The following is a 19652-nucleotide window of genomic DNA, read 5'->3' as shown; positions in this document are numbered from 1 at the left end:
GCATACTGCAGCAGTTTTCATTATGTACAGCAGGAATACATAACATATTCAGGGAAGTCATCATATTCTGTATGAACAATATGTGACATAGCACGCTGGTAGAATGCAAAAAATAGTCAAAATATAAATTGTATAAGGAACTCTGCTATAAAACAGAAATACATATGAATTGTTGAGTTATGCTCCTAGGAAAAGCTTCTCTCATTGTTTGCATTCATGTTTACTTTATGCCATCATTATGTAAAGCGCTATGGGAGTTATTTACCTCATGATGTACCAGATCCTCAACTCTACAGAATGGGAAATTACTTTATGATCAGTTGTAGATGCTTATATTACTTCCCTTACATATAGCAGCATCTTATTCTTTTTTTAAACCAATTACATATTTAATGAATTATATTATTCTGCATCTCTCATCCAAGGACACTTCTTTTTTCCACTCCCTTAATGTTTACGTTTTAGTGCTCTTATACATAGTTCTGTTAGCCCTTATTCACACGACAGGGTTTCCCGGCCGGGTGACGGGCGTTCATAAAACGGCCGTCACACGGCTGCAGCAGGAAAAATAGACCCCCTAATGGTGCTATTCACATGACCGATTTTTTGACAGCCCGGGAAACCTGGCCGTCAAAAAATGGGACATGCCCTATTTTCGGCCGTTTAGCCGGCCGCTCAGCTCCCATAGAAGTCTATGGGGCCGGGTAATACACGGCCATCACCGGAATGTGCCCCGAGTGATGGCCATGTCTTCCGTCGCTCGCTCTCTCCTACTCCTCCTCACAGTGCAGAGTGCATGTGAGGAGGAGGAGGGTCTTTTTTTGCTCCCTGTAGGAGTCGGAATCCCCAATCCCCAGTCGGGAATTGGGGAATCCTGCTACAGGAGAAGTGAGTGACTACACTATCCATATATGGACACAGCGACGTCACTCCCTAATGAAGGGGAATTTCGACCCTATGGCCGGGGATTTGGCTACAGGAGAAGTGAGTGACTACACTGTCCATATATGGACACAGTGACGTCACTCACTTCTGAAGCGGAATCCTCGACCCTGTGGCCGAGGATTCCGCTACAGAAGAAGTGAGTGACCAAACTGTCCGTATATGGACACAGTGACGTCACTCACTTCTGAAGCGGAATCCCCGACCCTGTGGCCGGGAATTCTTTTCCAGGAGAAGTCAGTGACTACACTGTCCACATATGGACATTGAAGTCAGTGACTTCTCCAAGAAGGGGGGATGGGTGCAACCTACAGGGGGCTGTGTGGCATTACCTACAGGGGACTTGGTGGCATTACATACAGGGAGCTGGCTGGCATTACCTATGGGGGGCTGGGTGGCATTACCTGCAGGGGGCTGGGTGGCATTACCTGCTAGGGGATGGGTGGCATGGGTGGCGTTTTTATCGGCCGATACTCGGACCCTGTCGTGTGAATAAGGCCTTATGTTCAAAATAGTCACCTGCTGTACTCATTTTTAACCACCCTGTCTGGATCATATGACTAGAAGCCTGGGTTATACAAAGTGAATGTCAAATTCGCAGGGCAAAATAACATTTGTTGCATGTTTTATGTAAAAGACCCGCCACAATAAAAAAAAAAAAACAACAAAAAATGCGCACATTAATGTTCCACTTGTCTTAATCTGACTAGCATTTTACTTGTAATCTTCAGAGCATCTTTTCTTCGTTGTACCCAGAACAGGAATTAGCCACCAGAGGGAGCTATTTTGAGAATTTGAAGAACGGTGTTTTGTCACATAGGCTTAAATTAATATTCCCAGGTATACCTAACCTCTTATACAGTCACCAAAGGAATCTCTTTGTAAGAAGTGACCTCTTAGCAACATCAGAGACTGGAATTTTGCCTTGTAGCAGTGAAAAATGGGAGATCTGTACATACATATTACCAACAAACACAGTCCACATATCCAGGACTTTAAAATCACTGACGTTATCTCATGTATATCTACCAATGTGATGCCCCAATGAAGAAATCTATATTGGGGACACTTATAGAACCTACAATCCAGGCTTAATCTACAGACAAACAATAAGAAAGAAGCTGGATATACCCATGGGTAAACACGTCTCTGGGCAGTACATAGTATGAGAGATTTAAAAGTTGCCACCGAAGGCAAATGTCCGTGCAAAAGTTGATATACCATTTTGGATTTCAGTCGTTGTTGGGTGAAGTTTTTGGAATTATTGATGCCAAATGACAGATCTGCCTTTCATTAATAGAAGCCCAGACAAAGCTACAGATCAAGCCAGAGATCAATCGGCAATTTGTCATTTTAACTTAAATAGGCTCTGTCACCACATTATAAGTGCCCTATCTTGTACATAATGTGATTGGCGCTGTAATGTAGATTACTGCAGTGTTTTTTATTTAGAACGTTTTATTTAAAATGTTACCGAAGTGTCGGGATAGTTAATAGACATCGCGTCCTGGTTGGATGCGGTCTATTCACTATCAAGACAGTTCAGTAACTTTAATGTGTGAGTAAGTGACTGCACATAGTGAACAATGCAGGATCACGATGTGCTGAGTAAATGAATGGAGAGAAGTGCATGACGCTGATTGGTCACTGATTGGTCAGCGTCATACACTTCTCTCCACAACGCCCACTTGGTCAAAAGTAAAAACACGCTCAGTTGTCTATGAAGAAAGTCATTAGCATAAAGCTAAAATAGGTCATAACTCCGTCAAAATGTATCGTTTTTCTAAATAAAAAACACTACAGTAATCTACATTACAGCACCGATCACATTATGTACAAGATAGGGCACTTATAATGTGGTAACAGAGCCTATTTAAGGTGTTGTCGTCCAAAACAACAACCTTCACACTCTCACCATGATTGAGAATTCGTTGAGAAAACAGCCGTCTGAAATCATTCATGTATGGTCAGCTTTAGACTCCGGAACTGCATTCAAACAGTAAAATTCATATCTCCAGCTGATAATAGAGGGATTGGAAAATGAATATTATTACCATAAATTGTGTTGCTGTCAGTCTCGTACATTATTTTGCTTGTTTCTGCCAGGATCAAATTCAAACTTCTGATTCTCAATTATAAATATTTCTCTACATTGTTTTCTTTGACTACTTTTATTTTTTCCCATATTAAAATCTAATCTGTGATCCCTCCCTGTTGTGCCAATGACATATTTTGTATAGATATAATCTTCCATTATCACAATCTCCATCAGTTGACTGACAAAACTCCTACTGGTTTAACCATACACCCAATCCTTACATTTACATATCTCAGATTTCTTGAGGCATGTGCATCAAATTTCCTAAATACAGTACATTTGATTTATCTTGGTATTTGATATCATTCATTTCTGGCAGAACTGAATATTAATCTTGGATCCTATAAGAGATTTCTATTTTGAAGACCCCACTGATTGAAAACAACAACAACAACAACAAATTTAAAACAACATACAGTGCTGTGAAAAAGTATTTGCCCCTTGCCCGATTTCATCTATTTTTACTAATTTGTCACATTTTCATGTTTCAGATCATCTAACTAATTTTAATATAAGACAAAGGCAATACGAGTAAACACAAAATGCAGCTTTTAAATGATCATTCCATTTATTGAGGATAAAGATTTATTAAAAACCTATATCACCCATGTGAAAAGTAATTACCCCCTGTAATCCTTTGGTTGTAACAACTGAAAAATACTTTTTCCCATAGGGCCAGGTAGGGCTGACAAGCATTTTTCCTTCAATAAATTAAATCATCATTTAAAAACATCATTTTGTGTTTACTTAGATTATCTTTGTCTAATATTAAAAGTAGTGTGATGATCTGAAACATTCAAGTGTGGCAAATACAAATATATAAGATATTGGTAAGGGGCAAATACTTTTTCACAGCGCTGCATAAAGTATACTTTATGTTAGAAATGTTTTAGTTTTGGTGCAAACTAATTTTCATTGGGCATTATGTCTTCCTTGAGGATCCCTAACTTTACATATATACACTAGAATATTAGCTATACCAGAATATTTTCACATTTTCAAATGATTGTTAAGCATTTACAGAATAATAGATATTTCCATGATTTATTATAGACAACTCACAAAGTTTGTTTCCTCTTCATTCAAGAGTCATATAGTCTCAACCTTATGTTGTATATCCTTCTTTTTCTTGCTATTCTTCCTGTTTTACTTGACCATAAACATATTGAAACTTCTGTTTAAATTAAATTTATTACTTAGGGTCCTTTAACACTGACCAATATGGGGGGTGGAAAGGAACGCCGACCAATGAGACAGCTCGTTGATCGGCGCTTGTTTACTCCTTTTACAAGGGGCTATTACCAGTAATGTATTGGAACGAGTCATCGTCCCCATGCATTTTTATCATGTTGGCAGCACATCTCCCTGTTTACTCAGGGAGATGTGATACCACCAATAACCATATTTTCTGCTGCATAAACGATATGATCAGCCAATGAACGAGCTCGTTCATTGGCTGATCTTTGCCCTGTTTACACAGGGCAATGATCTGGAATGAGAGTTTGTTTGTCCGATCATTGTCCAATGTAAAAGGGCCTGTAAAGGGGTTGTCCACGAATGGACAACTGATGACCTATCCACAGGATAGGTCATCAGTTTATGATTGGTGGGGGTCCGACGACCGGACCCCGCACTGATCAGCTGCTCCAGAAGCAGATTGCTCCGGTCACGGAATATCAGCCGAGCTGTAGTACTGTAGCTCTGCTCCTATTCAAGTGAATAGGAGCAGAACTGTAGTTTCTGCAGAAAGGCTGCTGTGCAGTGGTTGAAGCCGTCTGCTTCCGGTTCCAACTACTGCATAGCCTTCAAAACATCCGGCGCCCGGAGGCAGCCGGAGCATCTGATCGGTCCGGGTGTCTTCTATCTTTGGATAGAAAACAATAATATTTTTTTTATTGTTTCTTTATTTTAATGTATGTCAAAGATCATTTTGGAATATTCTACTACTTTTTTAATGAAATTCCCTTATTAATTCAATTATAAACTTAAGTTCTTGTGCATTGTAGCTATGATTCCTATTTTCTGGAAAAAATTATAAAAGGGTATGACCATACTACTTCTATGGGTCACCTATACTCTGAAAACAGACCAAACCCCATTCTTGGAGATCTCTACGGAACAGTTGTTCTTTACATGTTAAAGCAAAGTCTTGACGTGAAATGACTATGTGCAGTGGCGGATCACCATTAGGGCGGTTCGTGCGGCCACCCGGGGCCCAAGGCTCCCCGGGGGCCCATGGCCGACTGAACCACACATGATCGCACGGCCCCCCTCATTCCTGGTGTGGCGTCGCTAGCACCGGAGGGGGCCCCGGTGCTAGCGGCAGCCACATTAACACATCAATGAAAAGTTACTATAGTAACTGGGGCGTATGTAATAAACTACACGGGCCCCTGTTACTATAGTAACTGACAGTACTTACCCCTCCTCTTCCTGGAGCGCATCGGAGGTTCTGACGTCACAGCGCTGTGCACAGCGCATAACGTCACGATGCTATGCGCCGCGCACAGTGTCCCGACACTTGATGGAGTGAAGACCTGCGGCCGAAGAGGAGGTAAGTTTAATTTTATTGTCTTGCTGATGGGTTGGGGTCAGACACCCGGGACCCCCACCAATCAGCTATTTTGAAGGGGTTGCAGCCGCTCGTATGAGCGCTACTTCCCCTTCATTCCGGTCACTTTCTCACACTGAATCGCCGACACTGACATGTCAGCGATTCACAGTGTGAGCAAGAGAGGGAAATGAAGGGGAAGCAGCACTCGTACGAGCGGCTGCAACCCCTTCAAAACAGCTGATTGGCAGGGGTCCCAGGTGTCTGACCCCAACCCATCAGCTATTGATGGCCTATACTGAGGATAGTAAAATTTGAAAAAATGTATGGATATACAGGGGAGCACTACTAGTAAGTAAACGGTTAGCAATGGTAGATTCCTTGATTTATTAAATATAGGCAACGCGTTTCAACACAGGACATGTGTCTTCGTCTTTCCTTGGCCTGACGAAGACACATGTCCTGTGTTGAAACGCGTTGCCTATATTTAATAAATCAAGGAATCTACCATTACTAACCGTTTACTTACTAGTAGCGCTCCCCTGTATATCCATATATTTTTTCCAATTTTACTATTACATTGCGGTACCACGCTTCCATGATACCGGCATCTGGATTGGGGAGCAGCAGCTATTTGTTCAATTTCTTACATGCTTACACCAGTGTTGTACCTGTTTTGTACAACCTGTAAAGGTGAGCGCTATCACCTTTCTTTACATTTTTTACCTTTTCATCAGGTTTATCTTGCACCATGTGGCGCTGTGTACTCTTTTTTTTCCCTTAGGTTATACTGAGGATAGGCCATCAATGTTTAGGGACTGGACAACCTTTAAAGCCTACCGTGTGTTAGGCTTAGATACAGAGCCCCAGCTTATACTGCATAAGAATACTGTCTGCTGGACCCTGTATCTAAGCCTACATTAGGCTTAGATACAGGGTCCAACAAACAGTATCACACATGCACATGGACCCTGTATCTAGGGCCCTGTATCTAAGGCCCTGTTCACATCACCGCTGCCCTACCGTTGAGGGGTTCCGTCTGGTTAACCCCTCAACGGAAAGGTAAATGGAAACCTTAGCTTCCGTTTGCCATCACCATTGATCTCAATGGTGATGGAAACTTTGCTAAAGATTTCCGTTTGGGGGTATAATCATTTGTATCTATAGGGGGCTGTGTGTAACGCTCTCTATGGGGGAGGGGATGTGGGATATCTACAGGGGGCTGTGTGTGGCGCTATGTATGGGGGGGTGTAATATCCACAGGGGCTGTGTGTGGCACTATGTACAGGGGGCTGTGTGTGGCACTATGTACAGGGGGCTGTGTGTGGCGCTATGTACAGGGGGCTGTGTGTGGCACTATGTAGAGGGGGCTGTGTGTGGCACTATGTACAAGAGGCTGTGTGTGGCGCTATCTATGGGGGCTGTGTAATATCTACAGGGGCTGTGTGTGGCACTATGTACAGAGGGCTGTGTATCGCACTATGTACAGGGGGCTGTGTGTGGCACTATGTACAGGGGGCTGTGTGTGGCACTATGTACAGGGGGCTGTGTGTATGTGGTGTTTTACAGTGTGTGGTATTATTATATTCAGGCGCGCAGTGTTTGGTGCTACTCTATTTAGGGGTACAGTATGTGGCACCATGATAACTTTATTTTCATTTATAGGTGTGGAAATGTTGGAAAAGTGAGGAGCCGAAGACATCTGAGTGGCAAATTCTGCAGAAATCATCATGGCTGGGAGAAGTCGTCATGTGCTCTGGACCGGATGGAGAAGAAAAGAGGAAAAAAAGTACTAGAATCTGAGACATCGTCACATGTGAGTCACTAGATTTATAGAGAATCTGTCAACTCTCCTGACATTTTTATTATAGGAAATCTTTGTATTTCACAAAAAGTCTTTCTGCAGTCCAGGACTGATAGACAATTCCCCTTGTCAGGAGGATGTGTCCCTGCACAGTGTGATACTGTCAGTATGTAGGGACACATCCCTGTGACAAGGGGAATCATAACACCCATTTGTTAATGCTTGCCCAAAAATGTAGTGTTAAAAATAGTTACGGCGCGGAAGGGCTGTGGTGCGTAAGGGAGGCCGAAGTTTGGGTAACAGCCCAGGGCCCATCGTCTACTTAATCTGCCACTGACTATGTGAGCCCCTGTAATCTTCTCTACTCGTGACTTATGTATTTGCCTTTCAAATGAAAGGATAATTTCAGGCTTTAGAACGTTGCTCTGATTTTTTTTCTAACTGTTGTATAATGATCATTACAAAACCTCTCCGAACACACAGCTGAAGCCCAAAAAAAAAATGAAAAAAATCCCAACCACAAAGTGCAGAGAGAAATAGATATATTCTTAAGCGTAAAGAAGAGTAAGATTGTTCTGTAAAATTCTGCACCATCCCTGCCATGCAATTCTTTGGAGAATGTGCTACATTTTTATTTTAAACTCAAACAGGATAAGCCATCACAATGATACTGGCTACATCTGAACTGCATGTTTCAAGTTCTTTAGAGTTCACATAGCAGATCAATAGAATTTTTCAATAGAATGAACACAACACGGTAGTTACTTTATACTCTGAAAAAAATTCAGCATTCTATTAGCTTGCCATTTGAGCTCTGAGGAAATGGAAACATGCCCTTTAAAGAAGAGAAAAATAGAGCCAGGGCATAACAAAAAATGTTCTCCGAAGCATAGCCTTTAATAAGCAATTAAAACAAAGCAGCTTGCTGTATAGGAAATAACTGTCTTTAGAAAGGTAGACAGCCTCTCAGTCAAGTGCTTTGTGATTTATGATGAAAAACTTCTGATGTTCTGACTCACTGTAGACATGTAGAAACTCAGTACAATAGTCATACTTTATTATAGTTGATATTGGTTCACAAATGAGACATTTCATAAGTTTTATACAAAATGCTTTATGTAGACTAGTTTTAGGCTAGACAAGGCCAATTTTAAGGCAATTCCAGTAACCAATTACATAATCATTGGGGAAACCTCCCTGTGCAACCAGAGTGCTTTCAATGGATGCCGGCCAGTTACATTTCCTCTATTAAACTCTGATGCCCAAAAGTACATAGATTATGTCATGCTCTTGGACACCATTGGGGGCAGTTTTACTGGCAGACAGATAAACAGTACTAACCTCATATAAAAGTGCACAAGTAATGAATTCGGAAAAGATAGGATAGGTATATGAATATGGAAAAGATAGACATAATAGCACTATAGAATTCACTGAAGTAATTAATGAGTAAAATTTTTGATTTTTATTATTAGATAACTCTCTAAAAACAGGGGTACAGTCACCACTGTGAAAAAAGTCCCACCGTGTTTGTTTAAAATCGTATTAAATTGTAAATAACAATCTCCAGTTCCATAACAATCTCCAGTTCATTTGTGAACCCTACTCTGATTGTACTTGAAAGATATAGATTGGAGCAGCATTTAACATTGGTGTATCAGTGGATGGGAACCTGCAAAACACTGGAGCGTGCTGTTACCGCTCCTAAAACCCCCAGTGCTGGGGTTACCCAACGATACCACTGTCACCTACGCTATAATCCCTTCTCCACTGACCCAGTATACTAATTCATCAGGGGTTTATATTTGTCAAAGTCTAGCGCAGAGAGAGGCCGAGGAGTGCATCTCATTAATGCCCAGAGCCCTCCCATCTAGGGGACGGAGCTAACGATACTTGCATGGGAATGAAGATTACTGTCCAACTCAAAACAGCAAACTGGCAGCCATACGTCTAATAGACACCCTGTTCACACATTAGTGTAGATGAACAGGCATAGTATTTTAGTACATGAGCGGTATTTTGAATATAATAATACATGAATAAACGAACAGATCAAACATCTAAGAATAGGCTAAGATGATTTTGAACATGATGGAAGCAAAGATTACTTTTCTGCTTCTGATGGCACTCTCAGATAAAGCAGGTATAATTCATCTGCTCATTTAAACCCACTGGCTGTGTACATGCCAGTCTGTAAATTATTTTATTTTTTTGGCATATATCTGTAATTTTTGTATGTACAGTGAAGGAAATAAGTATTTGATCCCTTGCTAATTTTGTAAGTTTGCCCACTGTCAAAGACATGAACAGTCTAGAATTTTAAGGCTAGGTTAATTTTACCAGTGAGAGATAGATTATATTTAAAAAAAAAAGAAAATCACATAGTCAAAATTATATATATTTATTTGCATTGTACACAGAGAAATAAGTATTTGATCCCTTTGGCAAACAAGACTTCATACTTGGTGGCAAAACCCTTGTTGGCAAGCACAGCAGTCAGACGTTTTTTATAGTTGATGATGAGGTTTGCACACATGTTAGATGGAATTTTGGCCCACTCCTCTTTGCAGATCATCTGTAAATCATTAAGATTTCGAGGCTGTCGCTTGGCAACTCAGATCTTCAGCTCCCTCCATAAGTTTTCGATGGGATTAAGGTCTGGAGACTGGCTAGGCCACTCCATGACCTTAATATGCTTCTTTTTGAGCCACTCCTTTGTTGCCTTGGCTGTATGTTTCGGGTCATTGTCATGCTGGAAGACCCAGCCACGAGCCCTTTTTAATGTCCTGGTGGAGGGAAGGAGGTTGTCACTCAGGATTTGACGGTACATGGCTCCATCCATTCTCCCATTGATGCGGTGAAGCAGTCCTGTGCCCTTAGCAGAGAAACACCCCCAAAACATAATGTTTCCACCTCCATGTTTGACAGTGGGGACGGTGTTCTTTGGGTCATAGGCAACATTTCTCTTCCTCCAAACACGGCGAGTTGAGTTAATGCCAAAGAGCTCAATTTTAGTCTCATCTGACCACAGCACCTTCTCCCAATCACTCTCAGAATCATCCAGATGTTCATTTGCAAACTTCAGACTGGCCTGTACATGTGCCTTCTTGAGCAGGGGGATCTTGCGGGCACTGCAGGATTTTAATCCATTACGGCGTAATGTGTTACCAATGGTTTTCTTGGTGACTGTGGTCCCAGCTGCCTTGAGATCATTAACAAGTTCCCCCCATGTAGTTTTTGGCTGAGCTCTCACCTTCCTCAGGATCAAGGATATCCCACGAGGTGAGATTTTGCATGGAGCCCCAGATCAATGTCGATTGACAGTCATTTTGTATGTCTTCCATTTTCTTACTATTGCACCAACAGTTGTCTCCTTCTCACCCAGCGTCTTACTTATGGTTTTGTAGCCCATTCCAGCCTTGTGCAGGTCTATGATCTTGTCCCTGACATCCTTAGAAAGCTCTTTGGTCTTGCCCATGTTGTAGAGGTTAGAGTCAGACTGATTAATTGAGTCTGTGGACAGGAGTCTTTTATACAGGTGACCATTTAAGTCAGCTGTCTTTAATGCAGGCACCAAGTTGATTTGGAGCGTGTAACTGGTCTGGAGGAGGCTGAACTCTTAATGGTTGGTAGGGGATCAAATACTTATTTCTCTGTGCACAATGCAAATAAATATATATAATTTTGACTATGTGATTTTCTGTTGTTTTTTTAATATAATCTATCTCTCACTGGTAAAATTAAACTAGCCTAAAAATTCTAGACTGTTCATGACTTTGACAGTGGGCAAACTTACAAAATCAGCAAGGGATCAAATACTTATTTCCTTCACTGTACATGCGCTGTTGATACGTAGCGGGCATTTGCTAGGCATATTATGCAACGGGCAGCATTCCTTTCACAGATGTAGCCTTATATATATATATATATATTTATATATATATATATATATATATATATACTTTTTATACCCTATTGGCATTATATTATACTTGTGTGCATGGCATGTTAGTACTGGGACGTGTTCTGAGTTTGGTTGTCTCTTGTTTCCCTTATGGTATGTTGTCATCTGTACCTGACTGCTATTCCTCGTGATATATGATCCGCTATTCTTGTTGTATTTACTATTGTAATACCATGTATCGTTATGTAATAATAAAGATGTATATTTCTTACTTTTCATGGTAGTTATCTTCATATTATATTGAGAGACTCTGATAGGATAGGTCTGTTAGTTCCAAAGAAAAGGAAAGAGGAAAATATCACTAGACTTATAGGCACTTTTGACTCCAAACAATCAGAAATTATGACAATACTGAAAAGGTACTGGCGTATCCTCAGTGCAGATATGGACCTGGTGGATCAGATCACTCACCAGCCATCAGTTACGTTTCGTAGGGGTAAAAACATTAGGGACAGGGTAATGCAAAGCTGCTTTGATCCTATACCACACGAAGGAACATGGCTGGATAGGAAGGTTCCAGGCACATATAAATGCGGTAGTTGCAGAGCCTGTTATTTTATCCAGAATGGGAGAAAATTCAAATGTGTTACCACCGGAATCGAATATGATATACGAGATTTTGTGAATTGTAAAACAGCAGGATTGGTATACCTCATTACATGTCCATGCCCACTAAACTATGTGGGTAAAACGATTCGACAATTTCGGCGTCGAATTAGGGAACATCTAGGAGATGTGACTAATATGAGAGACACCTCTATATCCAAGCATGTACATGCTAAATACCATGGTGGAGCAGAATGCTTGAGATTTCAGGCGATTTAACTGGTGCGACCTCCAAAACGTGGAGGAGATTGGGACAATCTTATTCTTAGGAAGGAGGCACAGTGGATTTACAGACTGGCATGTACATAGCCAGTGGGTTTAAATGAGCAGACAAATTATACCTGCTTTATCTGAGCGTGCCATCAGAAGCAGAAAAGTAATCTTTGCTTCCATCATGTTCAAAATCATCTTAGCCTATTCTTAGATGTTTGATACATCTGTTCGTTTATTCATGTATTATTATATTTGAAATACCGCTCATATACTAAAATACTATGCCTGTTCATCTACACTAATGTGTTAACAGAATGTCTATTAGACGTATGGCTGCCAGGTTGCTGTTTGTAAGTTGGACAGTAATCTTTATTTCCATGCAAGTATCGTTAGCTCCGTCCCCTAGATGGGAGGGCTCTGGGCATTAATGAGATGCACTACTCGGCCTCTCTCTGCGCTTGCGCGTTGGACGCGATGTTTGATGCTGGACTTCCGGGTATGTCAGCTGACGTGCCGGGAGTCACATGACCACATGTCACGGCTGACGTGGATGACAGTGATTGGTCGTTTTCGAGGCCTTGCCTCTGCCCAGGGGGAGGAGCATTAATTATATTAACTCTCAGTCCGTAGTGAAGCGTGCCGCTGAAATCCATGCGAGCACGCTTCCATGTGTGTAACAGAATATCTGTTACTGTTCTACATCACTGGCGCTTTAGCTAGACTTTGACAAATATCAGTGGAGAAGGGATTATAGCGTAGGTGACAGTGGTATCATTGGGTAACCCCAGCACTGGGGGTTTTAGGAGCGGTAACAGCACGCTCCAGTGTTTTGCAGGTTCCCATCCACTGATACACCAATGTTAAACGCTGATCCAATCTATATCTTTCAAGTACAATCAGAGTAGGGTTTACAAATGAACTGGAGATTGTTATTTACAATTTAATATGATTTTAAACAAACACGGTGGGGCTTTTTTCACAGTGGTGACTGTACCCCTGTTTTTAGAGAGTTATCTAATAATAAAAATCAAAAATTTTACTCATTAATTACTTCAGTGAATTCTAATCTTTTTATACTTTGTGGGAGCACAATTTTAATATCACAGAAAACAGTGAATGCGACATAATAGCACTATCCAATATATACAGTAGTTCATTAACATATTGTGTTGGCAATGGGTGGGCATATTTTGTTTACTGTGTACAAAATGACTCCTAACTTCATACTGCTGTAATATTTAGAGTGAGTAATTATGTTAGCTATGTCCATAATGATCTGAATATCTCAGAAGCTTGTAGGCACAAATTGTTTGGGAGTTTAGACTCCGCCCATCGCGTAGGCCACATTTTAAGCTTGTATGTCTTTAAATGTTTGTCTTCTCTTACAAAATAAAGCAGAACATTTCAGTGCATTTCTCTGAACCCTAACCGTAGTTCCTAACTAGCTGTCCCCCTCTCACCCTAACAGCATTATGGGTACATAATTAACACAAAAATACAAATAATTTACATATTAATATATTTGTATTTATATGTAGATTTTCCCTTCAACAGGCAAAAATATTATAAACCACTAAATAACAGACTATCAATGCTATACATAACAGAATTGGTAGAATACTTTGTATTTCCAATTTAAAGATAATCTGTCACTAGGTCACATATGTTGAACTGATTTACTGACCTGAACAGCGCTATCTCCCTGACTCCAGCGCTGTATTTTTTTTATCCTGGACCGCCCCCATTTCAGAGACATGGCCCACTTTTGTGTTGGCTCCCTATATGCTATTTTGCTGTAGTGAGCCAACAGGGGGTGAACTAACCTTATTCTGCCTCCTGCTGATTGGTCAGCATCAGAGGCAGCGAAGCTAGCTCCTCCCCGTGAGCCCTCCTCTTTCATAGACAGAACCGTGTGGCTTTACAGTTACAGTTGCACAGTCTTCTCCCCCCCCCTGCACTAATCTCTATGATTGGTGCACAGAGGAAACAGGAAGCTGAACTATCGGGCAATAGAGAGTTTGCAGTGTCTATTGGAGGTATACGTCGGGAGTATTTCCTGACATATACCTGCGATGGATGCCTTCTAGGGATACCATTGTATGCAGTCCTTCCATTGCCCCTAGTCTCCCATGTTACAAAAAGTATGCTAAAGTATATTAAATTAACCCCCTCTCTGCCCTAGACCAACAGGGAAACTGGCATTAACTCCTTTTTCTGCCCTAGACCACCAGGGATTTTGACAGACCACCAGCAGATATTAGCCCATTAACTACCTTAGATAATTATGACTAGTTATTTGGCGATATATAGCAATATCTATTTGCTGCTGTTTTGGATAGCCCGGTTTAGAGGGAACAGTGTGCAGGTCCCTAAATGCCTCGCTCACTGCCTACAAAGGCTTAGAGGGAACATTGGTTCTAACTTTTGCATAGTTTTCAAAAATATTGTTACCACAATGCTATAATGTTTAGTCTGGTGCTCCTGATCTCTACGAGTTGTACATAAGTCTGTGGGATATAACCATATTCTTAAAATCACAGCTATACTAATCCTATAGGCATTTTCAGAAGTGCTCTATATGGTGAACTCTCATTGGAAATTGCAATAGGTAGCAAATAATTTGTATTCTAAGAAATATTAAAAGCAATTGGATTTCATGTTATAAGGACATCTGGAGCCTGAACGATGTTTGTTCTTCAGGGATTCATTTTTTTTTTTTGACTCCCTGAACTTACTGTTCGATATGGTCCCACTACATTATATATGCAATTTCATTTATTTCCAGCTTAGAAGTATTTGACTGAAAGAACTCATTTTCTTTAGTCAAATGTACTGTGTTGGAACACTTCTTGCAGTTTACATAGATTTAAAGCCATGCATCACATGACAAATAGTTTTTCCTGTGTTGCGTATATGCCATCATAGGAGTATTAATAAGTTGGTGTGTGATTGTAAACAATATGTTATATGTACAGTTTGCAAACAAGGAGGACAGGGATCACAGGGGGCAGTGGTGCAGCAGTGGCACAGAATCAATAGGGTAAATATATTGCAATTTTATTTCTGGATATTTACCACATATTAAACTTTATTTTTGCATCCCATAAAGCCCCTCTAAGTAGAAACACAACTTAGAAGAAAGGGAGGAATCCTCACCCTGATTGTAGACGTCACACTGTCTATAGCGCCCGGGTCCTCGTGTCGGCACACGTAATGGATAAAGCAATAAGAAGTAAGAAAGGATCCAGCGCTGAGACCAGGAAAGCTGAAAGCCATGACTAAGGACGCAGACCACATCTGAAACGCGTAGGCACCCGCCTCTCCCCTTCAACTAGCCATATTGACTTTGAACGAACACAGATTGTCTACTTTTAACACCCCTTGTCGTCAATAAAACTCAGAAGAAGTTTCCAATTTTAACAGATTTTCCTGGTCTCAGCGCTGGATCCTTTCTTACTTCTTATTGCTTTAGAAACACAACTCTATACTAGCGGACACATCTTTAGCTATTATTGCCAGGGGATGCTGCAGCCAGCCATACATTTCAAATGAATGGTCGACCGTGTAATACACAGACAGACCGGGTCCACCAGAACAAGACCTATTCTGGCTAAAAGAGGGGAGTCATGAGCAGGGACCACCTTCTACAATATCTCTATGCCCTACTACGACATGTGGATAGGTCTTGTCTACATAAGACAACCCCTTTAAGTCAACAATAACAAACCTTTCCCTCCATAATGTGATTGTCAGAGAACCATATATTTTTAATGAGGAGTTTGTGTTGGGGTATTTCTCATACAAAAACAAACTGTAGATAAAGAGATGCATGATAGAGACAAAATTAAGCAATTTAACTTTTTGCTAATGTAGCAATATGGAGAATGGTAACTTTTAGGTTAGTAGCAGTTAACCATTTATTGATTCCGCTGTGTCAGTTAACAGACAGAGATTACATCTGTTCACATAACCTTCTTTTTATTTCATTATGTAAACATGCATCATTGAATATGATAAACCACCTTATCTGGACCCCATTGTATATGATACCACATTATGTAATGCAAACATATACTATTGTATGCTAATTCTCTTGGTCTCCTGGTGCACGTCACACATACGTCATATTGGCTATATAAACTGCTGTGATTAATAATGATGTCAGTTCTGACTAGGAATTCAGAGCTCTGTGTACACAAAATAAACCTTCTCTTACCTAAGAAGCTGCATTCATGTGAATTCCTACTGGAGATTGAGAACGTTTTTACACTGCCGTAACAATAAAGAGGTAATCTCAAATGCTGTTTTTTTTTGGGGAAAACAATTGTAGTGGAAGGTCTTTGTGTATGTTAAAGCTTGTTCACTACTTTAAAGAGGCTCTGTCACCAGATTATAAAATCCCTATCTCCTATTGAATGTGATCGGCGCTGCAATGTAGATAACAGTAAAGTTGTTTTTTGTTTTTTTTTAAACGATCATTTTTGCCCAAGTTATGAGCAATTTTAGATTTATGCAAATGAGCTTTTCAATAGACAACTGGGCGTGATTCCTCGTTTTACCAACTGGGCGTGTATTGTGTTTTTACCAACTGGGCGTGTATTGTGTTTTTACCAACTGGGCGTGTTTACTCTTTTTACCAACTGGGCGTTGTGAATAGAAGTGTATGACGCTGACCAATCAGCTTCATACACTTCTCATCGTTCCCTCCCAGCTTCTTTCACTACACAGACACACAGCGTGACGTCACCCACAGGTCCTTCACCATCGCGTCGGATGAGAGAAGATACATCGGCTCCAGGCATTCGAGAGGGTAATATGCTCGTCTCTAGGGAGTTCACTATGCTTACCTGCACACGGGAATGCTGCTGCAGATTCAACTGTACCCTCTCGGACGCCTGGAGCCGATGTGTCTTCTCTCGTCCGACGCGATGGTGAAGGACCTGTGGGAGGAAGTGACGTCACAGTGTGATCTCGCGAGAACACGCTGTGTGTCTGTGCAGTGAAAGGAGCTGGGTGGGAACGATGAGGAGTGTATGACGTTCTATTCACAACGCCCAGTTGGTAAAACGAGTAAACATGCCCAGTTGGTAAAACAAGTAAACACGCCCAGTTGTCTATTGAAAAGCTCATTTGCATAAATCTAAAATTGCTCATAACTTGGGCAAAAATAATCGTTTTTTTTAAAAAAAACACTTTACTGTTATCTACATTGCAGCGCCGATCACATTCAATAGGAGATAGGGATTTTATAATCTGGTGACAGAGCCTCTTTAAGCCATAAGATTAATGATAAATTTGCTTTCTGACAAACAGCTGGTGAGTAGATTTAAAGAGGCTCTGTCACCAGATTTTGCAGCCCCTATCTGCTATTGCAGCAGATCGGTGCTGCAATGTAGATTACAGTAACGTTTTTATTTTTAAAAAACTAGCATTTTTGGCCAAGTTATGACCATTTTTGTAGTTATGCAAATGAGGCTTGCAAAAGTCCAAGTGGGCGTGTTTAAAGTAAAAGTCCAACTGGGCGTGTATTATGTGCGTACATCGGGGCGTTTTTACTACTTTTACTAGCTGGGCGTTCTGACGAGAAGTATCATCCACTTCTCTTCAGAACGCCCAGCTTCTGGCAGTGCAGATCTGTGACGTCACTCACTTCCTGCCCCAGGTCCTGCATCGTGTCGGCCACATCGGCACCAGAGGCTACAGTTGATTCTGCAGCAGTATCAGCGTTTGCAGGTAAGTAGCTACATCGACTTACCTCCAAACGCTGATGCTGCTGCAGAATCAACTGTAGCCTCTGGTGCCGATGTGTCCTCGCTCGTCCGACACGATGCAGGACCTGTGAGTGACATCACAGCGTGATCTCTCGAGAACACGCTGTGTCTGCACTGCCAGAAGCTGGGCGTTCTGAAGAGAAGTGGATGATACTTCTCGTCAGAACGCCCAGCTAGTAAAAGTAGTAAAAACGCCCCGATGTACGCACATAATACACGCCCAGTTGGACTTTTACTTTAAACATTCCCACTTGGACTTTTGCAAGCCTCATTTGCATAAATACAAAAATGGTCATAACTTGGCCAAAAATGCTTGTTTTTTAAAAATAAAAACGTTACTGTAATCTACATTGCAGCGCCTATATGCTGCAATAGCAGATAGGGGTTGCAAAATCTGGTGACAGAGCCTCTTTAACATAACTGAGCCTAGTGTTACCAGGTTGTGTGGCAAAGAATGACTGATTCAATTATAACAGAGAACTTTTGTATTAAACTATGGGGGAGACTGGCTTTCGATCATGTGAGAGGGTAATATGTATGACTATATTTACAATTCATTTTAGGTTTAATCCTGAATCAAAGAATAATACTGTCCATGGTTCTTCCTCTACAAAAAGATTCATAATTTCTGAAATTTTAAGAAAAAAACCCCAAAAAAACATGCTTAATTTTCTTGACCAGTTTGGTGTTTTATTGAAAATACAGGACACCATGATGGCTACACATCCCAATGTGTTTGTTATAATTTACTCTTCTCTCTAAAAGCTTCTAATGCACTAAAGTTGGCATGAATACGCAGCTCTCATCCAAATTATCTTAAGGGAAAAACATAAATGGATGTGAAAAGGCAGCAATTGGATCAAAGTGGCAGATGTAGACCTCAATGCCAGACTGTTAGAAGTCAATATCTGCTTCATAAACTTAGCTAAACTACTGATTACATTGACTGCAGATGTCACACAATGGGTAAAGAAAAAATAAAACGAAAACACGCCTTTTATTCATATGAATCATTCATTCTGGCAACCTTTTGACTCTATTTCTACTTCTGAGAAATGCGATTTAAGATTTAGGGAATCAATACCAATATCCATATAACATGATTAATGGGAAAATTGTATATTCTCTTTTGACTAGCTCTGAAATACCTCAAATTAAGTATATTTCTTCTTAATGAAAAACGCATATATATATATATATATATATATATATATATATATATATATATATATGTATGTATATAAATATATATATTGTACATGTGTGTATATATATATATATATATATATATATATATATATATATATATATGATACGAATAATTTTAAGCATGTTGCAATGACTGCAAAATATTATTAGCACTATCACTCAAATAGATCATAAAAAAACACAGATGATCAATAAAACAATATTAATAAAATAGCATTTTGCTTAAAATATAAAATGCTTTTTCTAAGCAGAAAAAAAACTCTGTATATATTCCCTAAAAATTACTAAAACAATGTCTTAATCTGGTGGCACAAAATGTATTCTGCCTGCGCTTCTTTATTTCTTTATACAAACTGAAGAGCGCTGGAGAGAGTTGCCCCTTTGCGAGAGAGAGAGAGAGAGAGAGAGAAAAAAGATAGATAGATACGATTTTGCAGTGATGGTTTTAATAGATATAATAGACCAGTGATTCCCAACCTTATTACCATAGGGCA

At 40.4% G+C, this 19652-nt stretch overlaps 1 protein-coding gene across 5 annotated transcripts in view; it reads right to left on the bottom strand.

Moving 5' to 3' along the window:
* The window catches only part of RTN4R (reticulon 4 receptor), a 243255-nt gene that overhangs the window by 24404 nt on the left and 199199 nt on the right, over positions 1-19652 (bottom strand). For 3 of the 5 annotated variants that reach the window (XM_075831081.1, XM_075831074.1, XM_075831084.1), the window contains one exon: positions 11572-11623. The exons of the other annotated variants lie outside the window; for them this stretch is intronic. In XM_075831081.1, the coding sequence (XP_075687196.1) occupies positions 11572-11593 (22 nt within the window). In that variant the 5' untranslated portion in view covers positions 11594-11623. The remainder of the gene's footprint in view (positions 1-11571; positions 11624-19652) is intronic. 5 annotated transcript variants of the gene reach the window in all.

This window comes from Rhinoderma darwinii, chromosome 1 (assembly GCF_050947455.1).
Source record: "Rhinoderma darwinii isolate aRhiDar2 chromosome 1, aRhiDar2.hap1, whole genome shotgun sequence".
NCBI classification, from domain to species: domain Eukaryota; kingdom Metazoa; phylum Chordata; class Amphibia; order Anura; family Rhinodermatidae; genus Rhinoderma; species Rhinoderma darwinii.
The sequence above is the reverse complement of the archived record's forward strand: the minus strand, read 5'-3'. Positions and strand labels throughout refer to the sequence as shown.